General features: G+C 42.5%; 1 protein-coding gene across 4 annotated transcripts in view; it reads right to left on the bottom strand.

Moving 5' to 3' along the window:
* Positions 1-22624, bottom strand: part of POLR3B (RNA polymerase III subunit B) — a 122784-nt gene that overhangs the window by 90215 nt on the left and 9945 nt on the right. For all 4 annotated transcript variants that reach the window (XR_011380255.1, XM_002711427.5, XM_008257116.4 and 1 more), the window contains exons 6-10: positions 20989-21089; positions 17201-17292; positions 16187-16304; positions 14772-14880; positions 2927-3049 (exon numbers count right to left, since the gene is read on the bottom strand). Coding sequence is in view for 3 of the 4 variants with exons in the window: in XM_002711427.5 (XP_002711473.1) it covers positions 2927-3049; positions 14772-14880; positions 16187-16304; positions 17201-17292; positions 20989-21089 (543 nt within the window). In the remaining variant the exon portion in view is untranslated. The remainder of the gene's footprint in view (positions 1-2926; positions 3050-14771; positions 14881-16186; positions 16305-17200; positions 17293-20988; positions 21090-22624) is intronic.

The following is a 22624-nucleotide window of genomic DNA, read 5'->3' as shown; positions in this document are numbered from 1 at the left end:
AATAGCATTCCTGCACCAATTAGGTTCCTTTCTTCTTTGTGCTTCAAAATCCAGATGGGTGATCACTTCCTCTGAAGCTTCTCCTAGCCTACTCCTCTTTTCTGTAATTTTAGTGCCTATGCACAGAGAACTGGGGTATTTTCTTCTCGTTCGCATCACACTACATTGTAAATACCCATTTACTTATATTCCTCTTACTAGACTTTGAGACTGGGAACTCATCTTTTTCTTTGACTCCCAGACACTAGTAGAGGGCCTAGAACTGAATGGAACTCCTTCCCTTGTGACTAGATGTAGACATCAAATCTAGGCTCTTCCTGCTACAAGGCATTAGAGCACAAGATGAAAAAACGACCCTGGGAACACTGGCTGAGTGACCTGGAGGGAACTAGTAACTAAGTAACTCAGAAAAACAAGTTAGCAGTTGGCAAGAAGCATCAAGGGATGGGGCAGTTTGGTTTTCCCTAAACTGAGCCGTCTTGCTAAAATTTTGGCCTGCTAGTTCCCTTGGGAAAAAAACACTGAAGAGCCTTCATTTCTTTGAGAGGAAACAGGAACACAGGGGAGCAGCAGAGCCCTTTTGATACAGCAGAAAACCACTTCTTCCTGGACTACCTAAGAACTGCCAGAGCTTCATGGTGCCAGGCTTGTGTAACAGCCTGAGTTGTCCATCAACACTCCCAGTGTACCCTACTCCACTCCCCTGGCAAAAGTATTAGTAATAAATTACTTCTCCATGTACCAGAGCCTTAAGCAAGGGTGACATAAAACCTACAAGACCAATACAGAGCAAAGGTTTCATAAACAGAAGAAATGCGGGAGGGACTACAAAGGGAAACATAAAAAACAAAACAAGACAAAAAATCCACAGATTTTAAAGAGTCCAGTAAATTGCCACATCGTCAAGGGTTCTAATACTTAAATAAAGTAAAGCATATCCACTATGTTTCCATTCAGAAAACCATACATCATTCATGTTTTTGTAACTGATAATACAGGTTCAATTTGTCAGCCATTTTGGATTACTCGTATCTCTGTACTCCTTTGTTAGTTGCAAATAACTAATCTACACCTTGATCCAGAGTGCAGACCCTTTCAGAGTTATGTTCAGGGAAAAGGAACACTTGTCTTTTCTTACATCAAATAATTATATAGTCCTTCAACCTTTTCACTGGTCTTATATAACTCAGTCAGATGAAATTTTCTATCACTACTTTTTTAATAGAAATAAGTGAATGGTTTTCCAATTGACTGTTTAGCCCCTGCTCACAGTTTTGCAATGCTAGGGTTATTTGATCAATGATGATGTTTGCAATAAAATGCACACTGGGCCTCCTTGAAGTCACTGGGATATCACTAAGGTAGAGTGCCCTGCAGGGCACTACCCAGCTTTGTGTCTCCCTAAACTGAACCTGAACCAATCACTCCTGTTCACAGGGTAGATTATATATTTATATTCCTGGACATTTCTTATTGCTTTTTCTTCATGTTCTTGGGACTTGGAATAGTATCCCTTCAGTTGTTTCAAAGATTCATGCTGTCAAGGATTTTACTTTGTGTGTGTGTGTGTTTTTTTTTTTTTTAAGATTTATTTATTTGAAAGACAGAGTTACAGAGAGACATAGAGACAGAAAGAGAGGTCTTCCATTCGCTGGTTCACTCCCCAGATGGCCGCAATGGAAGCCAGGAGCCAGGAGCTTCTTCCAGGTCTCCCACGCAAGTGCAGGGGCCCAAGCACTTGGACCATCTTCTACTGCTATCCCAGGCCATAGCAGAGAGCTGAATCGGAAGAGGAGCAGCCGGGACAAGAACTGGCACCCATGTGGAATGCTGGAGCTTCAGGCCAGGGCGTTAACCCGCTGCACCACAGTGCAGGACCCAAGGATTTTACTTTGAATAAAGGACAAAAATAGAATCTTCTAAATCCAAACAACTTTTCCTGGTGCTTCCTGTCCAGTGATTTGAGTTGACTAGTAATTAACCATAGAGAAAGAGAACAGCAAGAATGGGAATAATTCCTTCTGATTTGTTTCATAACTATACATACCTACGTAACAGATTTAACTTTCCTAAACATTTCGCTTAGTCCATAAAGATATCAAGACTGATTTGACTTCGGAACAGACACAAACAGACCCAAGTGGGGCATGCTATCTCTACAAGCACCCTGGGTGACGAGGAAAAAGCAGTCTAGAACTTTTATCTTTAAAGAACAGAGACTGTATCACGGCTAAGTTCAAACTGTTTACTGTGGTTTTGTTGTAGTGAATTCCTACCTCCCAGGATGGCCATGAGGAATGTTACTACTGATTTACACTCAGCAAAGTACCTTACAAATAGGAGACTAAAAATCCCAAGTATGGCTACTAGAGCTCCCTCTCATCTGGGAAAGGAGGTATAATTATCTGTGTTATGTTTAACATACGTAGTGCTCCCCTATCTTCATCTTTGAGTCTTGTGCCTAAAATCCCCAGGATACAACCCAGAATGCCTGAACAGATCAATGAACAGACTGCAGTGGTAAAAGGGCAGCTCCAAGGACCAGTGAAGACCAGTGGGCATTCAGGAAAAGCAATCAGGAGCACAGTGCATAGCTAAAGCCCATCAAAGCAGGGAATTAAAAGGGCTAGTAAGGGGAAATGCATGAAATTCCTAAATTTGAGTGATTTTAATAAGGGGGAAATATTTGTTGGTATATTAGAACATCAAGCTCTTTGTTATTATCCCATTTCTAAGATGCCATAGGCTGATCATTTGTACAGGCAAACCCCTTCCTTCAATCCTGAAACTTCTCTACTACTTCTCCCATCTTCCCCACACTCTTCCTAGATCAATAACCCTAAAGGCCACTGCATCTGATGTCTTATCAACGAGCATTAAATCTCTGGTTCCATTTCATAGCAAAGGACAGTATGAAAAGACACACCTGCATCTGTGTGAAAATCTGAGCTTTCTGGCACTCTTCCAAACTGGGCCCAAATGCAGCCATCACGTGCTCCTCTGTCCCAATCATCTGCACAATTTCCTGGTCACTTTCAACACCCATGGCCTAGGAAGAAAAGAAAAGATAGAGTGTTGGCTTTGTGTTAACTCAGTGACATTTGCTTATGCTAATTTGGCATTGTTTGTGGGTATTACTTCTAAGCAAAAGCTAGCTCTTCTCTCAGAAATGGTGCCATCTGGCATTGGCAGCATCTCCCCAAGCTGCAGGAGAACCTGAAACAGAAATTTTGATCAGCAAGAGACATTCTTAAGCACTGTGTGTGTGTGTACTATCTTCTCAAATTTTTAAAGAGTCTCAGAGTTTCATCGTGAAAAATGGAAGCCAGGAAGTACATCAGAGGCTATGGACAAACTGGAAAGAAAAAGAGTCCAAAAATCAGTGAATCAAAAACCATGCATTGCTGAAAGAAGCAAAACCCCGATTAGTTTTGTCACAATTTTTTTTTTTTTTTTTTTGAGAACTGTCAAGTCGTTTGTATTCAGGCTAAAAGAATTTTTCCTAAAAGATCTTTTACTTTAGTGTTCTATGACTTCTCACAAGTCATATTTTATGCAGGTTTTAAAAGATTTTTAAAAACTAAGCACACACTTAACAGGTTTTAGAAGCTCTCTAAGTGTTTCAAGGTGGCAGCGGCTGCACAGGTCTCTGCAGATTCCCATATGATCCAAAAGCTCACTCCTTCCCACGTTTGCCTAGAATTCTGCTCTTTGGAGAAATACAGCATCATCTCACCAAACCTTAACTGGCAGAGGAATATTCTGCTTCTCAGAGTCGGCTGGAAAGTTAATGTTTGCACTAGAATTCTTCCCACAGCTGAACAGAGAAGACAGAACCAGCTAACTGACCGGGTATGCTTTGATGTTCCGGTTCTCAGCACTCCTCCACACACAAGAGAACAGGAATATGGAATCCCAAGTCCCAGGGCAGAACATCAAGGGCAGCTCTAACAGCAGAGAGATCTGAGGTGCTCATCCTAATGCAATGCCTACAACAGACACCAATATTTGCTACTGCTGCTGTTTCGTAACCTCTTCCACAGCATTTGTGCCATGAGATGGCACAACCCGGTTCCTTCCAGCTCAAAATCCTATGATTACACCTCTGAACTACAGCATCATATATTCTATAAACTCTATTTGGATACTTTAGGATCAGATATAAACTTACTGACAAGTTTTGAAGGTTTGGGGGATGCAAAATAGATGCTACATCCCTTCCTAGTCAATTGTGGTGGTTTTTCTTTATTTTCTAAAAGACTTATTTATTTGCAAGGCAGAGCAACACACACACTGATCGATCTTCTGTTTGCTGGTTCACTCTCCAAATGGCTGCAACAACCAGAGCTGGGCCAGGCCAAAGCTGAGGGCTTCATCTAGGTCTTCCATGTGGGTGCAGCAACCCAGGCACTTGGGCCTTCCTCCACTGCTTTCCTAGGCAAATTAGCAGGGAGCTGGGTGGGAAAAGGAGCAGCTGGGACTTGACCCGGAGCCCATACGGGACGCCAGTGTTGCAGGCGGCAGCTTAACCTGCTGCACTACAATGCCATCCCCTGTGGTATTTTTAAAATGGTCACAAATCCTTTGACACTCCCTTTGAGAGGGGGAGGCAAATTCCTGTCCACCTGAGTGTAGGCTAAACTTAAAAGATCCACTTCCTAGGAAAAAAGCAGAAACATACATATTGGAGGCTTGGTCATAAAAGGCACTGTAGCATCCACTTTGCTCCCTCTGTCACAGTGCTTGCTCTGGGGGAGGTCAGCTGCCAAGTCTGAAGACACTCACACATTTTCCAGGACAATGGTCTAATGGTGGGGCACTATGGCTTCTTATTCTTAACAGCCAAAGAGGACCCGAGGCTTTCCCTTTTAATTTTTTTGTTGTTAAATTTTATTTTAATGGGTCTCAAAATTCTGTGACAGATCTTTGGTCAAGTTGTTTCAATTAAAAAGTACTGATTTTAAGAACTAATAACTGAAAACTGCTATATTCTCTCTCTCTCTCTCACCACACACACGAGAGAGAGAGAATGATCAGAGTTCAAGAACCCACCTTCCAGCTTCTGACCAGAATGGCAGTCAATCTTGTCCTTCAGCCTAGCAAACTTGCAAGCAGTGTGAGCTGTGTGACAATCCAGTACAAGGACACAGCCAGCACGGATTTGGCCTGGAAGGCTGGGATCATCACCTGAGCAGGAAAGCCGGCCAGCTGCTCCTACTGCTGAGTCATTTTTGCTGTCATCAGCAGTGTTGCCACAACAAACATCACTGACAGACATGTTTTTGATTTTAAGGCCTCACAGTCTTGGGCTGTGATGTCAATGGAGTAAAGTGACCACCATGCCAGTTTTGAGAACACCCATTTCCACTTGGCCTATGGGATGAACATCAACACCACCAATTCTGTGGACATCCTGGAGGGGCAGACGGAGGGCTGTCAACTGGACCAGTGGTGGGAGGATGGAGTGCTGGGCTTCATGAAATGTGTTCCCATTGACACTGCCACCCTTATGGGTGACTTTCTCTTTCCTGAACCAAGGCATGTTAGCACTTCGCTCTAGCAACTGGAAACTGGCGCAAGTGCTACTGTGTCAGGGTTGCAGCCATTTTCTTAACTTGAGTGGAGACTTCCTTAAAAATTTCCTCGTATCTCTTCTGGCTGTAGGGTAGCTCAGAGGAATTAGGTTTTTATGCTTGTTTGCTTTTTAAAAAAAAAAAAATTAATTAATTTATTTGAAAGACAGAGTTAGAGCAGGAGAGGCAGAGGCAGAGAGAGATCTTCCATCTGCTGGTTCACTCCCCCAATGGCCACAATGGCCAGGGTCATGCCAGGCTGAAGCCAGGTGCCAGGAGCTTCCTCTGGCCTCCCACGTGGGTGCAGGGGCCCAGGGCCTTGGGCCATCTTCCACTGCTTTCCCAGGTGCATTAGCAGGGAGCTGGATCAGCAGAAGTGGAACAGCTAGAACTCAAACTGGCACCCATACTGGATCCAAGCACTGCGTGCTGCAGCTTAAACCGTTGTGCCAAAGTGCTGGTCCCTCCTTTCATTTTTTAAAGATCTATTTATTTGAAAGCCAGAGTTACAGAGAGAGGGAGAGAACTTCCATCCACTGGTTCACTCCCCCAGATGGCTGCAATGGCCAGCGCTGGGCCAGGCTGAAGCTAGGAGCCAGGAGCTTCATCTGGGTCTCCCACATGGGTGGCAGGGAGCCAAACACTTGGGCCATCTTCCATTGTTTTCCCAGGCCATTAGTAGGGAGCTGGATCTGAAGTGGAACAGCTAGGACACAAACTGTCACTCATATAGGATGCAGGCAGCACAGGAAGTGGTTTTACCCTCAATGCCACAAGGCCAGTCCCTAGAAACCATTTTTTTTTAAACACATACCCCGTGTGTAAGCCAGAAGGGCATGCTCAAGGTCTGCCCATTTTTGGAGATACCAGGTGCAAACTCCCATCTCCTGCAGCAGCAACAGAGCAGCACAGTCAGCCTGCGATGTGCCTGCATCTTTTAAATGAAGCTGCTGTGTCCTGGGGCATTGAGGACAGTCACATAGTGCCTGCTGGTCTTAGCTGTCAATGGTGATCACATGCTCACACTCAGCTCTGGTTTATCCAAGAAGAACCCTTCCCGTGTCACCAGCCTCCTTCTCATTTGTTTCAATGGTTCTTTTTTCAACCTCATCACATTTGTACATCAGATGGCCAGCAGTGGCGGATCTGCCCAGATCTATGTGACCAACAATGGTGATATTCATAGGATCTTGTCGTTTCCTTTCCTATTTTGTCTCTGATTTAGCAGTGGTTTTCATGACACCTGTGTTCAGGTAAAAACCTGTTGCAAGAAAAAGCAGACCTGCAGGTTTCTGCCAACTGCCATGAGGTGGGTCATTATGGAAGAGACCCCCAGCTGCCAGGTCAGCCTTCAGATGACTGCCACCTTGGCTGACATCTTGTTGTACGGAAGACCCTGAGACAGAACCACCCAAATTCATGACCAATAGAAACTGTGCTATAATTTGTCACACAGCACAGGTAACTAATATACCAACGTTTGGAATTAGATAATTTCAACTTAAAAAATTTTTAAGTGCATAACTAGTTTTGTTCAATATTCTTTTGTTTAACAAAGTTTTCAGGACACAAAACCTCCACTCCCCCTCCCCCTTTTTTTTTTACTTTTAATTTTTGTAGTCTTTTTACTTCTAATTTGACATGATACATTTATTTAAAAGGATAACTGCAGAGCAGGCACTTGGTGCAATGGTTAAGATGCCTTTGGGGACACCCACATCCAATACTGGAGAGCCTGGGTTCAAGTCTCAACCCCAATTCCAATCCAGTTTCTTACTAATGCACACCCTTGGAGGCAGCAGGTGATGGTTCAAGTACTTAGGTACTTGCAACCTGTGTGGTGAACTGGATTGAGTTCTAGGCTCCTGGCTTCAGTCTGGCCCAATCCTGGCTCTTGCAGACATTTGGGGAGTGAACTAGTAGACAGAGGATCTCTGTTTCTCCCCACCTCTCTCTATGCCTTTCAAATAAGCAAAAGTAAATAAATAATTTTTAAAGCAATACTACTAACAAAAAACACAAATCATTAACACACTTAGTCTATATTGGATCAAAGGATAGCAATCCTAAAAACTGATCAGTTTTACTTTTTAAATGAACGAAAACCAGGTTATTCTTAGCTCAAGCACACTGTGTTGCATCTACTCAGATAGTGATGGCACATAACGGTACTTCAACAAGCACATGGCAAATGTGCATTATGAAAAAACTATGCGTGGACTGCAAAAACATTTTTCCACCAAAATAAGCTTGTCTTTCATTTCCATTTTCCACAAACTTCTTGAAGTGCCCTGTATGCTGTATACTTTTCTGTGTGTTCTGCAAGTAGCCAGTCAAATATCAGAACAGAATTTCTCTCTGTGAAAAGCTAACAGGAGTATAAGATAATTTTTACTTGTCAATCTCTCTATATAATGTTACAAGGGTTTCAACAGAACCAACATGTAGGAGACACAATACAAAGATAACTAATTTGCAGTGGAAGCCATCACGTTCCTCTGAAATCTTTTATTTTTTATTTATTTTGACAGGCAGAGTGGACAGTGAGAGAGAGAGAGACAGAGAGAAAGGTCTTCCTTTTGCCGTTGGTTCACCCTCCAATGGCCGCCGCAGCCAGCGCACTGCAGCTGGCGCACCGCGCTGATCTGATGGCAGAAGCCAGGTACTTATCCTGGTCTCCCATGGGGTACAGGGCCCAAGCACTTGGGCCATCCTCCACTGCACTCCCAGGCCACAGCAGAGAGCTGGCCTGGAAGAGGGGCAACTGGGACAGAATCCGGCGCCCCGACTGGGACTAGAACCCCGTGTGCTGGCGCCGCAAGGCGGAGGATTAGCCTAGTGAGCCACGGCGCCGGCCCCTCTGAAATCTTTTATATAAAACGTTTAACCAATGTACGTCACTTCAGAGAAGAAAGCCCAAACGCTACAGGAGAGCTACGGGACAGACAACAAGCATGTGGAACGACACAGCAGAAAAGGAACTGAAACAGAGTCCCAGAGGTGAAGGGGGAGCAGCTTTCTGGACAAGCCCCCATCACCATCAAAGTCATGTGAGCTGAAGGCCACCTAGATGACCTTGATAATTTTTACTTCAGTAGACTGCAAGTGAAAAAGACTATAAACTTGATTGCCAAGTTTGATGTTTAAAAATAATGAAAGTAAAAATTCTTCATTTGCCATACAGACAGCCACTTCAAGTTGTACTGATGCTGAATCTAAGTGGTAATTATATAATTGCATAAAATTCTCGAGTGGTCCAACATGAATCTAAACAGACTGCTTAGGCTCTCCAAATATGTCTGAGCAATGAAAGCAAGATATGCCAAGCACATGGTAAATGACACCATATGTGCATAAGCACGCTTACTGCCAAAGCTTTCGTGCCAAAGGACAAAACTCTTCCCACACTGCCCCACTCAAACACGGGGCCATCACTCAGTCAAGCTATCATCGAAAGTGCTCCCGCTCCAAACACCGAACTGACTTTATGACTATTTAGCCTTTGGTAGCGACAGCTACAAATAAATGACATATTGCCATGGAAACGACAGCAAAATGCCCAACCATTCTGCTTTACAGACATAATTCAGACATCTGAAAATTAGCTTTATATGGAACTCTTTTTACTCCAGATATCTGAAGTCATTCCTGCTAGCTAACAAGCCAAAAGTAAGTGCTATAAAATAAGCTTATGAAAAAATAATAGAGAATGTGTGTTGGCAAAAGGTCACACACAGTGTGGCAAGCAGCAGTACCAGTGAACAAAAATAAAAATAGGTGTTCTTCAAAAGTGACATGAAGTCTTCTCCTTGGATATCCACAAAGTGTAACTTTTAAAGACAGAAAGAAGAAAAGAATACTAATGAGCAGAAAAGAATAACATACACACTAACAGCATTACAGCATAAGTTTATTTTGGTGCAAAAAAAATTTGAAATCCAGGCATAGTTACTTCATATTAAGCATTTCTCATGAACTTTTTAAAGAACCTATATATGACTGGACTTCAGGTTTTTGCAACAAAATATATGTATCTTTTGATTTCATTTTCCACAAGTGTCATCTATTTTATTTCTCTCTCTCTCTCACACACACACACACACACACACACATATACACATAAAGTTCACTCCCTTAATGCCTGCCATGGCTGGGTTGGCAAAGTCAGGCGCCAGAAACTCAATACAGGTCTCCTGTGTGAGTGACATGCACTCAATTACTTAAGCTGTTATCACCTGCTGCCTCCCAGGATTAGAAAGAAGCTGGAGTCAAGAACCCAGCCACAATACTATGGGCTATGGACATCTTAACTACCATGCCAAATGCCTGCCCCTCCAAAAACTTTTTCAAGTACTCTCATATGTCAAAAAATATTGTGTGAAGGCAGGAAAGAAGGTACCTTGTAAAAACATCTGTATTTGGGAATCCCTAATTTTCTTTAAAAAAAAGACTGAATCGATCTACTATTACTAAGATCAGTCCCAAGTGATAATGAGAGCACTGTGACGATCCTGTTCGACTCTGCTAACTGTTTCTCTGTAAAGATTAGAAACTTCCGTGGAAGCTGGTTCCCAAGAAACAATGCTCCGCACCCTGACATCTGATCCTCTTTTCTGCGAAAGCCTCCAGCCCACAGATGCCACCATGGTGCCTGGGAACACAACATGTAAAGCAGGGAAGATTCATGGGTAGGAGAACCTTTGTAGCGATTCAAGTCCATAAATAAGGCTGATCTATGTCTTAAAAGCTTTATGCATCATATTCAGATGCAGCAGGGAATCCGGAGACCCTGCTGCTTCTGTCACTTTTAGCCAATTGTTCGTTACAATCAACAACCATCAAGGCCTAATGACTGTCAAGGTCTAAGTTAGGGCCACACAAGGCACAAAGAGAAATGATGTGCCTTTTCTGGTATCCCAGTTTATTCTCTCCATCTTCTGACAGTGAATGGTGAGGAGAACTAAGGAAAGAGAAAGGGAATTCATCTTCCAGGTACTCTGCTTTTCAAAAAAATACATGATCTCATTCACTCTTCACAACAACTCTCTTAGGTGGACTTCTCACTTTATGCTTGAGTTATCCAAGTCTCAGAGACTGGAAAATTCGCCCAAGGCCACAGGGCTATTAAGTGGAGAACTCAGATTCAACCTAGATGTGTCTGATTGTAGGATATCCAGTTCTCTAAGCTGCCTGCCAGATGGAAAAGTCTAATGGTGAGCAGACCAAGTTCCCTCAGCTTATAAAAACACCCCAAATGTGGGAGACCAAAATCCGTGACTACATCTGACTAAAATACTCAGCTCCCTTATCTGAGCTAAAGTTTTTTAATTATTTATCTTAATTTTTATACACTACTGGTTAGACTATAAATGGATACATTTCAGGGAAAAATTTGGCAATGTGCCCATGTTACACTCCTATTCCCAGGACTAAATTCTCACAGAACATAAAGTCAGAGGCGTGCACAGACATGTACGGGCAGGGCAGTCAGCAAGTTCCACACAATTCACCTAAACTAAGGATGAGTATTCCTATGTAGACACGGGATTCCTATGTAGTATTCCTACATAGGAATATTACACAATTCACTCTTAAGTGAAAAAATAAAACAAAACTGATGTGTACATCACAAAAGCACTGAAAAAATGCATCTGAATGTAAAATGTACTTGTACTGATTTTCAGTGGCTTTCTAAATGTTTACAATACTCTGGCTTTGGCCTGACCCAGCCGCAGCTGTTAGGATCATTTGGGGAGTGAACCAGCAGATGGAAGATCTCTCTGTCTCTCTTTCTGCCTTTCAAACAAATAAATAAATCTTTTTAAAAATAAGTTTTCTGATTTTAATGCACGCACAAATCTTGTTATACCTTTTCTACATGAGTGACAAAAGTTTATATATATAATAATTAGTCTTTGATTTCAGGTCTAAAGAAAGCAGTATTACATTCATTAAGTGTCTAAAGCGTTCTAACTCCTGTGGATACATGGGAACATGCTGCCCTCTGCTGGAGAAGTAATTCTACATCAACAGGCACAATCTGGTTTTTTGTTTTTTCATCACTATATACCTAAGACACTGTGTTGGGCACTGTAGGATCCCTACAAGAAAAGGCAAAGTTAATTCTGTTCTTAAAAAATACAAACATCAAAGAAAGAAAATAAAAAGTATATGTATTTAGGAATTCTGTTTGGGCTCCCTTATAGAAAGGTACTTTTATGCTTATTATCATCATCATTCTTAAAAGAAAATAAATAGCTCCATCTCATTATAGAACTCAAAAGCACACTGAGCTATACTAAACATAAAAAAATAAAAATACTTCCCACAACCTCTTCCACAAACTTGCAACTGGAACATGCATTTCCTGCACGAGAGCCTGACTTGAACGCATCTATCCCACACCTGCGACCCAGGCACGCTCCCTGGCTCCCGGCCACCGGCCTGACTTCCTCTCTAGCTCCTGGACACTGCAATCTGGCTCAGCTTTAACAGCAGGACAGCCAGGACTGGCTAAGCCACAGAGGGAAGCTGGGAACTCAAGCCAGGGCTCTCGCACATAGGGACAAGGACTCATCTCTCTGAGCCATCACTCGCTGCCTCCTGAGTCTGCAGCAGCAGAAAGCTGGGACTGGCAGCCAGAGCTGGCAATCAAATCCAGTCACTCCAACATGGGATGTCGGTGTCTTTATCATTAGGCAAAATGCCACTCATTTTTCCCTCAGAGGATCTTTTCCTATTGTGACTCAAAACTATTGAACATACATATTCAATTCTGAAGTTAAATGCATGAATTAAATGATAAATAAAAGTTATCATTCTGCAAAATTATCTGACGTGACCAGTATTTCATTAAATAATGTAGCTTGTTGGGGATGGTTCTGCGGTACAGTGGGTTAAGGCACCGCTTGCAATGCCAGCACCCCATATAAGCGCTGGTTCAAGTCCCAGCCACTCCACTTCTGATACCGCTCTCTGCTAATGCTCCTAGGAAAGCGGCAGAAGGTGGGCTAAGTGCTTGGGACTCTGCAACAGTGTTGGAAGCCTGGGTGGAGTTCTTGGCTCCTGGCTTCAGCCTGGCCCAGTCCTGGCCATTGAAGTCATTTGGGGAGTGAACCAACAGATGAAAGATCTCTATCTCTCTCTTTCTCTCCCTCTCTCACCTTTCAACTCCTCCTTTTAATTAAACAAACCTTTAAAAATATATATTTCTTTTAATTTTACTAGTCATTAAGATTCATTTTACACCCATATACAGTTCCTTGTCATTATCCTAGGTGGTTATGTTTTATAAAGTTGCTGAATTACACTGAACTGTCAAATAATGAACTATTAAATACTAAATTTTTAAATAAATACATGTTGTACCTGGGGAAAACACAGGGTTAGGTTTCTTCAAGCCTATACTCACCACCTTTTCCTCAACTAATCAATAGGAACTTTTTAAATGTATGTTTCTGTTTAAGAACCCCTTATTTAGGGGCGGACGTTGCGCTCAGCAGGTTAAGTCACTGGTAGGAATGCCCACATCCCACATCAGAGCACTTGATTTGAGTGCTGGCACTTCCGCTTCCCATCCAGCTCCCTGCTAACGCGACTGGGAAAACAGCAGCAGATGGCCCAAGTAACATGGGTTGCTGCACCCATGTGGGAGACCAGGATGGAGTTCCAGCTCCTGGCTTTGACCTGGCACAGCCTGGCTGTTGCAGCCATTTGGGAAGGGAATTAGTGGATGGAAGCTCGCGCACGCTCTCTCTCTCTCTGTATGTGTGCATGTGTGTGTGTGTGTAACTCTGCCTTTCAAGTAATAAATATTCATTAAAAAAAGAAAATAATATGCTCTTGAGACATTAACAGTGAACTTACAAGCCAGCTTCACTACAACTCATGCCTGAACAAAACATATGTGACACCGTTTACTCTGGAAGTCTTGTGCTCAGGAACTCGGATAGCACTTCAGCGTGTAACTCAAGGGCCATCATACACAGGAAAAGCACCAACCAAAATCACAGAAATACGGAGACCACAGCATTAAACACTCGAGATGACAGACGGCCACCTTGTTCCACCTCGGCTGGGAACATGCACCTTGGGGTGACTCAGTTTTTTTCTTTGCTCTGTGCACACACTTATCTGTGAACAGCCACAAAAGTACCACAGTACTGATTTGGGGTTATAAGTAAATTTTAGTGAGCAGGCCAATTCGCAAATACTGAGGATTAACTGTATCATGTAATGCCACTCTCTTTCTGTTTACTGATTAAAACTACAATTTTAACTGTTTATAGACTGTGTATAGTATTTATATGTCAGAGCATGTTAAGCACGTCACTATGCAACCATCTGAGAACACTATACTACTTAAACATTATTTCTATAGGAAGTGCATTTTGGGTTATCATCCAACAATTCACCAACAAGCTGAAAAATAAACCAGTTATAGATTGAAGATTTATGTTTATGCAGGATCTCACTGGAACTTAGCAGTATATTAAAAAAAAAAAAGAACAATAAGCTTGGTCCACATTCTCTGTCATGTGCTGGGAATTTAGTCTACAGTTGGCCTTGCCCATGTGTAACAACTGTCCTTACCCATGTGTACACCAGCTTTATTACAGCAAGAGATGTGTATGTTCATTGATTGAGTTAATTGGTTAAATAAATTACCGGATGCCCATCAACGGGAACACTGCAAAAAGAACTCAGAAGGTATGTATGCACCAATATAACAGCATCTCCAAGATGTAAGTTACGAAAAGGGAAGATAAATCAAATGCAAAACAATACGTAATATATGTAACAAACCAAAACACACGAAAAAAAAAAAAACCTAGTATATACTCATGTGCTTGGATATGCAAAACTATCTGCTGAAAAGACACACAGAAACCAGCGATAGTGTGTGGGGAAGGGAACTGTGTTAGGTACAGGGCAGTGGGGGGTGCTTACCTACCACTAGATATACCTTTGTGCTTTTAGAATTTTTTATTACACATCTTTCTTTTGATTGGTTAATATTTTTTTGAAATATCTAAACATCAGTCTTAATTTTCAATCTAAAATACATCATATGACTGATAAACTTATCTATTGCACAAATCATTTTATTCTTATAATTCCTTATCTTCCACATTTCTAATTAATATGAAAATAAATCAGAGAAAGAATATGATTTCCTGAAGACAGCTGCACCCTTACCTTAAAAATGATGACAATGGGTATATCTTCTGACAAAGTATTGTGCCTCAAATAAAATCGCCCTTGTTTCACAGCCATGTTGGTTCTGCTTTTTTTCTCATGGGTTGAGCTACAAGTGAACACACATTGGTTAAACTGCACCCTCACTTAGCTTCAAGCTGGTACCATGCTATAGCAATGATCACCAATTGAGGAGGTTCAACCAATCAACTGATCACCACGGTCCTTTACAATACGTTGTTTTGTAGAGATGCACAATCCTTCTCCCACCCTGCTGTACCCCCATGACTGGTAAGTGCTGGATAATCGGACATTGTAACTGCCTCTCCATCACAAAGAACAATGCAGACTCTAAGGCAATCAGTTCTTTACTGGTTGTCAGAAGATAAACTCATCTTACCTATGCCACAAATCTTTCTCTTCTAGGAATGCAGTAACCAAATTTCAAACTGATGTGATAATAAATCAGAGGAAAGAGGTAACAGAAATAATATAAGGGAAGCTGTTATTGAAAACTAGTATGTGAAGGAAGCTGGCCCAGAAAACTAAAACTCAGATGTGAAGGCCCTGTTATACTTCATTAAATAACACTTAAATGTTTAATGCTCTGATTATATGGGTGCAAGAACATACATATAAATGGTCAAGAGCTGAAAGGGAACATAAAAAGCTAAATGACTTTATATTTTTTTTCATTTTTAATAAGTCCCTTACATGCGGTAATAAAAATAATAAAATGGTAATTTTTCAAATGACATATCACTCTCTCATCACTAAAATTTTACAATCAATATTCAGAGCTGTGGGGAGCAACTCGGACTAGACTGTTACTGGAATTAAGACTTATTCTATGCATCTGCTCTCCCACAATATGGCGCTGAGAAGGGAGTAACAGCTTCTACGCAGCTGCCTCTCGCCAACTTAAGTGATGACCTGCAGGAGCTGATCCTGCTCCTGATTGGAGGAGAGCAGCGTACTCGGCGTGTGGGTAGCAGAGTTGGGATTGGTGGAAGAGGACTATAAAGGAGGAGAGAGACAACATGCACCAGGAACATCTAAGGGGAACACCTGAGGAACATCTGAGCAGCCCCCGAGAGAGCCGGCCGGCGGTGTGCCGCTCCCCCGCGGAAGTGGGGAAAGTGGCAGGGGGAACCGCCCTTCCACGGAGGTGGAAGGAACGGTAGCCAACCCGGGAAGAACCAGCAGCAAACCCGGGGAGGGCCGAGCAGACAAAAGAACAGCGCAGGGTCCTGTGTCGTTCCTCCACGAAGAGGGGGAGCGACAAGAGCTTACAGACTGACATAATAAGGTGAAAGCAAATGGTTTTTTAAAATTATACTGCCTGTTAGAAAATCCTGGCTAGTGAGTATCTGAAGATAGTCCTTGGTTAATAGTGAAATTACCATCACTCATACCTGGTAACAGAAGCTCCAACAGTCCCTTTTCTGTCGGCCTCCACAATGATCCTGTTCTTAGATAGCTGCTCTTGGATAAGAATAACTTTTTCTACTCCCTTCACAATGAAGTAGCCACCTGCCCAAAGGAAACCAGAAAAGCTTCACCACCTGTTCTTTAAGCTGTGTGACTGATGACCAGCAGGCATCTCCTGGGTTCAAGGTCAACCAACCCCCCCACCCCCACCCCCTCCCACCCCCACCCCCACCCCCGCTTCCTGGCTTTGGCTTTATGGACTGTCAAGGGTGTCAGCACAGGATTTTACACATGTGAGCCACACAATGATGAACTGCCTGAGGAAAGGGAATGTATCTTATTTTAGTATCTATCACCAAATCAGATATAAAAGAAAAAATACTTTATCTTTTAGAAATATAGTCTAATAGAGGCCGGCGCCGCGGCTCACTAGGCTAATCCTCCGCCTAGCGGCGCCGGCACACCAGGTCTAGTCCCGGTTGGGGCGCCGGATTCTGTCCCGGTTGCCCCTCTTCCAGGCCAGCTCTCTGCTGTGGCCAGGGAGTGCAGTGGAGGATGGCCCAGGTGCTTGGGCCCTGCACCCCATGGGAGACCAGGAAAAGCACCTGGCTCCTGGCTCCTGCCATCAGATCAGCGCGGTGCGCGGGCCGCAGCGTGCCGGCCGCAGCGGTCATTGGAGGGTGAACCAACGGCAAAGGAAGACCTTTCTCTCTCTCTCTCTCTCTCTCACTGTCCACTCTGCCTGTCAAAAAATAAAAAATAAAAAAAAATTTTAAAAAATTAAAAAATAAAAAAAGAAATATAGTCTAATAGAATAAAGTTGGAACCAAATTTCTGGGCATTTTGTCAGAATAGCTTTATACAACAAATTCATTAAAAGGCAGAATGGTTCCCATTGTTTTTAAGGGAAAATGTCAAAATAATAGCAATAGCAGAAGAAAAGGACAAAAAAAAAAAACACACAAAGAAGAGAGGCAAATCGATAGCATCTCATGTACCTGGATCTAAAGGACATTCGTTCAGCTTGGCAAATTCTGCTGGTGTCTTCCCTGTAAGGACGCAATTTGAACTACGCAGCATTATGGGCATTCTGTTTAAAATAAAGCAAAAGAAAATACCACATTCAGACTGCCACTGGCAAAAATGACAAAATGTGCAGTGCACACATCACTAAAGGAACTGCACTTCTATTATTTCTGCATTTCATGTTAGAAAAGAGGAGGAATGGCAACTCATGAAAGAGCCAAGCAAAATGACAGTATTTTCTCAGGTACGCTGCCTTCTAGACAGATAATAAAAACTCAAATGCCTGATTTACTTAAATTTTGCATATAGGCTTCAAAAAATTATTCACTTGTTTTTTATTTTTATTTATTGGAAGGGTGGAAAGACAGATAGAAAAAGACAAAGAGAGATCTTCCATCTGCTGGTTTACCCCCTTGGTGCCTACAAGGGCCACGGCTGAGCCAGGTCGAAGTCATGAGTCTGGAACTCAATCTGGGCCTCCCAGGGACCCAGATATTTGAGACATCATGTGCTGTCTCCCAGAGTGCACATTAGCAGGAAGCTGGAATTGGAAGCAGAGCTGGGACTCGAACCCAGGACTCCGACATGGGAAGTGGGCATCATAAGCAGCACGTTAACTGTTTTTCTAAACACTTGCCCTTGCATATGAAAGTCAGAAACACCAGCGATTCTTCATGGTAAGGGAAGGGACTCTTCATTGCTATTTTTGTTTGTTTGCTTTCCTTTATTACTGTCTCAATTGATTTGAAATTATGTAATACATATTATCTGTACTAGAGAGCAGTGTGCCTGAGGAAATATTTCATTTCATTGACTCTTGTGTCAGTTAAAAACCCATTAATCCAAAAGGCAAAATGAAGAAATTGAAATATACATAAAAGACCAAAAAGATTTAAATTGTAGAATAAAATGATAGAAAATGCAAACATATAAATATAAATGTACGCTATTTTCATGACAAATGTTTAAAAAATCTAGTCATTTGCAAAAGACATTACAAGAGATAAATTAGATAATGCATAATAAAAGGTACAATTCATCAGGAAGAAGTACCAATTCTAAACTTCTATGCATCTAATATCATAGCTTCAAAAGCCAAAATATAAAAAAAAATAAAAGAAATGGAAAAACTCACAATCATAGTGGGAGATTTTAACATAACTAGCCTGGTAATTAATAAAACAAATCAAAGATCAGTGAAAATACATAGCATCTCAACAACACATCTGACAATCTTGATCTGAAGGAGAAAGAGACAAAGCACAGAACATCTACAGGACATCCTTCGTTTCCACACAGCAAACACTTACAGGAACAGGCCTCTGCAACATTCCCCACAGTGACATAGAGCACCAATATGGAAACTTGAAGTCCTTTAAAGAACTGATAGGTTAAGAAGAAATCATAATGGCAGGCAGGGATAATATTTTCTTTTTACATAAGGGGAAATCAAGACACTGACTAGTGAAAGAATATGTAAGAATATTAAAGCTACTACAGCAACCAAAAGAACTAGACAAGTAGCCAAGTGTGGAAGAGGAAGGAAGAAGTCAAGCTGGGTGCCATAGAGAAGCTACGTGTATCTAGAGGAAGAGCCAGCAAAGGGTGTCTGAAGGCGCTCATCAAGAAATAAAGGTGGCCAGCGCCAAGGCTCAATAGGCTAATCCTCCGTCTGCGACGCCGGCACACCGGGTTCTAGTCCCGGTCGGGGCGCCAGATTCTGTCCCGGTTGCCCCTCTTTCAGGCCAGCTCTCTGCTGTGGCCCGGGAGTGCAGTGGAGGATGGCCCAAGTGCTTGGGCCCTGCACCCGCATTGGAGACCAGGAGAAGCACCTGGCTCCTGGCTTCGGATCAGCGTGGTGCGCCGGCCACAGCGGCCATTGGAGGGTGAACCAATGGAAAAAGGAAGACCTCTCTCTCTCTCACTGTCCACTCTGCCTGTCAAAAAACAAAATAAAACAAAACAAAACAAAAAAAGAAATAAAGGTAAGGGGCCAGTGCTGTGGCACAGCGGGTAAAGCCGCCACCTGCAGTGCTGGCATCCCGTATGGGCACCAGTTCAAGTTCTGGCTGCTCCACTTCTGATCCAGCTCTCTGCTATAGCCTGCGAAAGCAGTAGAGGATGGCCCAGGTCCTTGGTCCCCTGAACCCCCAATGGAGCCTAGAAGCAACTCCTGGCTCCTGGCTTTGAATCGGCCTGGCTCTAGCTGTTGCAGCCATTACTCCCCTTTGGGGAGTAAACCAGTGGATGAATGACCTCTCTCTCTCTTTGCCTCTGCCTTTCTGTAACTCTGCCTCTCAAATAAATAAATCAATCTTAAAAAAAGAAAAAAAGAAATAAAGGTAAAAGCACAGTGTTAAAAGTAATGACTGTAAAAGCCACTAAAAGAAATAAAAGTATTTCCCAAGTGGGAAGGGGATTTGGACAAGGAAGGGGAGGGAGCAGAGAGGGAGGCTACTGTTCTGTAAAATGTTCTTAGGAATAGTATTTGGATTAAAGTAAAATCTTGGCTCAAAAACGAATTGAATGAGATGACATATTTGACAGTGAAGGTACGTATGAGCACTGAGTAGCAGAGGCCATCTTTATGAATGCAGGGCTAACAAATGAAATCACCTACCGCAGTCTCTGGCACAAAGCAGGTAATTCAACAAATATCAGTCACATGACTGCTCTGTAATTTCAGGATTTAAACTCTAAATCTTCCTATTCACGTTTTTTTGCCCCTCAGTCTTTCTGGCCTTTCCTTCATAATATTCAGTCTGGTTCATAATTTAGCAACAGTCCAAGATTTAACTGGATACCAGTATGGTATGTATGCACCAGAAAGAAAGACGTTCTCATCTTAACACTGACAATCAGTCCTAGGAAAACAAAGATTAATATATGAATGTCTCCATGTATTCTCCTAACTGAGCAATGAGAAGAAAATACAGAAGCCCCTCCTTTGGGGGAAGTACAGAAGGATCTGTGAAACCTGTATGTTCCCTGGTCTGGTCTCCCCTATCACAGTACCAGCACTTACCAAACAGTGCCATGGGCACCTACACTTGCTTCCCTGGCAGCTGTGAGGGGATGGAGCTAACAGGAGCTTTAGGTTGCTTATTTCTACTCATCTGACTACCCATGAATGGTACAGGATAGATGACAAGTAGTTGGTGCAACAAATGGATATTTATTAAGCTTTTAGCACTCTGAGGGGAGAAATCATTTGAATAGGAATCATGTGAACTAAGCTTGAAGTCCAATAGCTTCATTAAAGTCACAATACTGTAGTTGTATCCATTTCTACAGGAGGGTTAATGTACTTTTCCTGATTAGGAAGAGCAGATTGCAAAACTGTAGCTGACACAATCCATGATCATTTCAAACTTGCTCTGGGTAAATAAGTAACTTCTCCCTTAAAAACTGCTATGTGGGAAATAAACTTCCAAAAAACTCAAATCAACATGATCTACCAAGAATACCAGCCCAAGAGAGTTCACTGAAATTTTCCTACCCAACGTATCCCCAACATCTCAGTTATTAGGATAAAAGAGAAGTATTTTCCTTAGCTTTACAGAAAATGTCTATATGTGCTGAATGTTACTTTAGATGCTTTACATTGTGTAGACTCATCAGATTCCAAAAATACTTGCAGGAAATGGGGTACCATCTCCCACATTTTACAGATGAAGAAATGGGGCAAGGAGAACTTGCATCAAGGTTATGTGGGCTGGAATCCAGGCCGTGTGGCTCCAACACGGACTGCATTGCTTACCTGCCAATGGGTAAGGCGTTGCGGATGACCCTCTGACTGCCTCGGGTGTATTCGATGTCCACTGTGATGGGGGCAGAGTACGTCATGTCCCTCAAACGGCACTGGAACAGAATCACAGTTACTGTCCCTCCCCTCCACAAAGCAAAGGGTCCTGACCACATGAAATGTCTCCACCTCTAGAAGTACGGCCCTGGTGAGCATTGCTCTACTGAGCTGTTCCATGTGCTGCCTTAGGGCTTCCAAAGTTCCAGCTCACCTTGTCCATGAGGGGGATGACAGCATGTATGGATCCAGACATCGCCACAGATCCCTGGCTCTGCCAACCCAGGGATGGGATAATATATCTATTATCAATTCTCTCCTCATTGATCTGATGCCATCATCAGCCTGCTCCCATAGCTTTATTTTATCTTATTTTAGAAAGATTTATTCTATTTGAAAAGCAGAGTTACAGAGAGAGAGAGAGACAAAGAGAGAGAGAGGAGGAGGGAGGGAGAGAGAATGAGAGAGAGATTTTCCATCTATTGCTTCACTCCCCAAATGGCCATTGATAGTTAGGATTGGGCTAGGGCAAAGCCAGGAGTCAGGAACTCCATCCAGGTCTCCCATGTGGTTGGCAGGGGACCAAGCACTTGGGCCATCTTCCCCTGCTTTCCCAGATGCATTAGCAGGGAGCTGGATCAGAAGCAGAACAGCCGAGACTCGAACTTGCATTCCAAGTGGCAGCTTGATCCCACTGCACAACCCTGGCACCCACCACATAAGTTTTAAAGAACCTTCTGCATGTCAGGCTCCTCATCTGTAAAATGGGGATGAGGAGGAGAATCTTCATTCCCAAAGAATAAACAAGTATATGTTTGGCTTTATATATATATATAGTTATTTCTACTGTTATGTACATTTTACTTGTACACATTTTGTTATTTTAACCTCTCCACAAGAATAGAAACTCCTTATAGAAGGACATTGCGTTTCATGTTTTCAATGCTGAGGCACAAAACCAATGTTCAGTAAATACTTGGTGATTAAACACCCAACTTCACCTGTATAGAATGTCTAGTTACTAGTTGGAATGTCATACTATTTGTTCAGTCTTACACAAAAACCATAAAACTCTAACACATTACTTGTTCTTTAATAAAGATTTCTACGCTACATTCGCTAAGTGCTATTTTGGCTTTAACACAAACCAAATGAATCTACAAAACTCATTTTCTTTCCTGATTCAATTCCTAACTATGGACACTAAATGGGGGAATTTGAAGAGGAATCTAGAGTCTGTTAAAAGCCAGCACGTAGCCCTGTCCTCCTAGAACTCCTTGTCTGCAGCTCTAGTAAGATCCTTACATTTCTATTTTTCTTTCATCTGTCTCTTCTGTTAACACGGTGTGTTCCTAGTTGTTGGTCTTCTCTGCCTAATGCAATGCCCAGGTGACCCTCAAAAAATGTGGTAAGGAGCTTCAGGAACGATTCCTTATGGTCTCCCTATTCGCTGTAAATAAATTATTGTGTGTGATCAAATAAAAGGGGTGGAGGAAAGGCAGTGACTGCTGCAATCAGCAGCACGCCACGTGAGGCACAGTGGCAGTGTCGGCTCAGACATTGTCAAAAGTTCAGCAACGGGGCATGTGTTCGA

This window comes from Oryctolagus cuniculus, chromosome 11 (assembly GCF_964237555.1).
Source record: "Oryctolagus cuniculus chromosome 11, mOryCun1.1, whole genome shotgun sequence".
Classification (NCBI taxonomy): Eukaryota; Metazoa; Chordata; class Mammalia; order Lagomorpha; family Leporidae; genus Oryctolagus; species Oryctolagus cuniculus.
The sequence above is the reverse complement of the archived record's forward strand: the minus strand, read 5'-3'. Positions and strand labels throughout refer to the sequence as shown.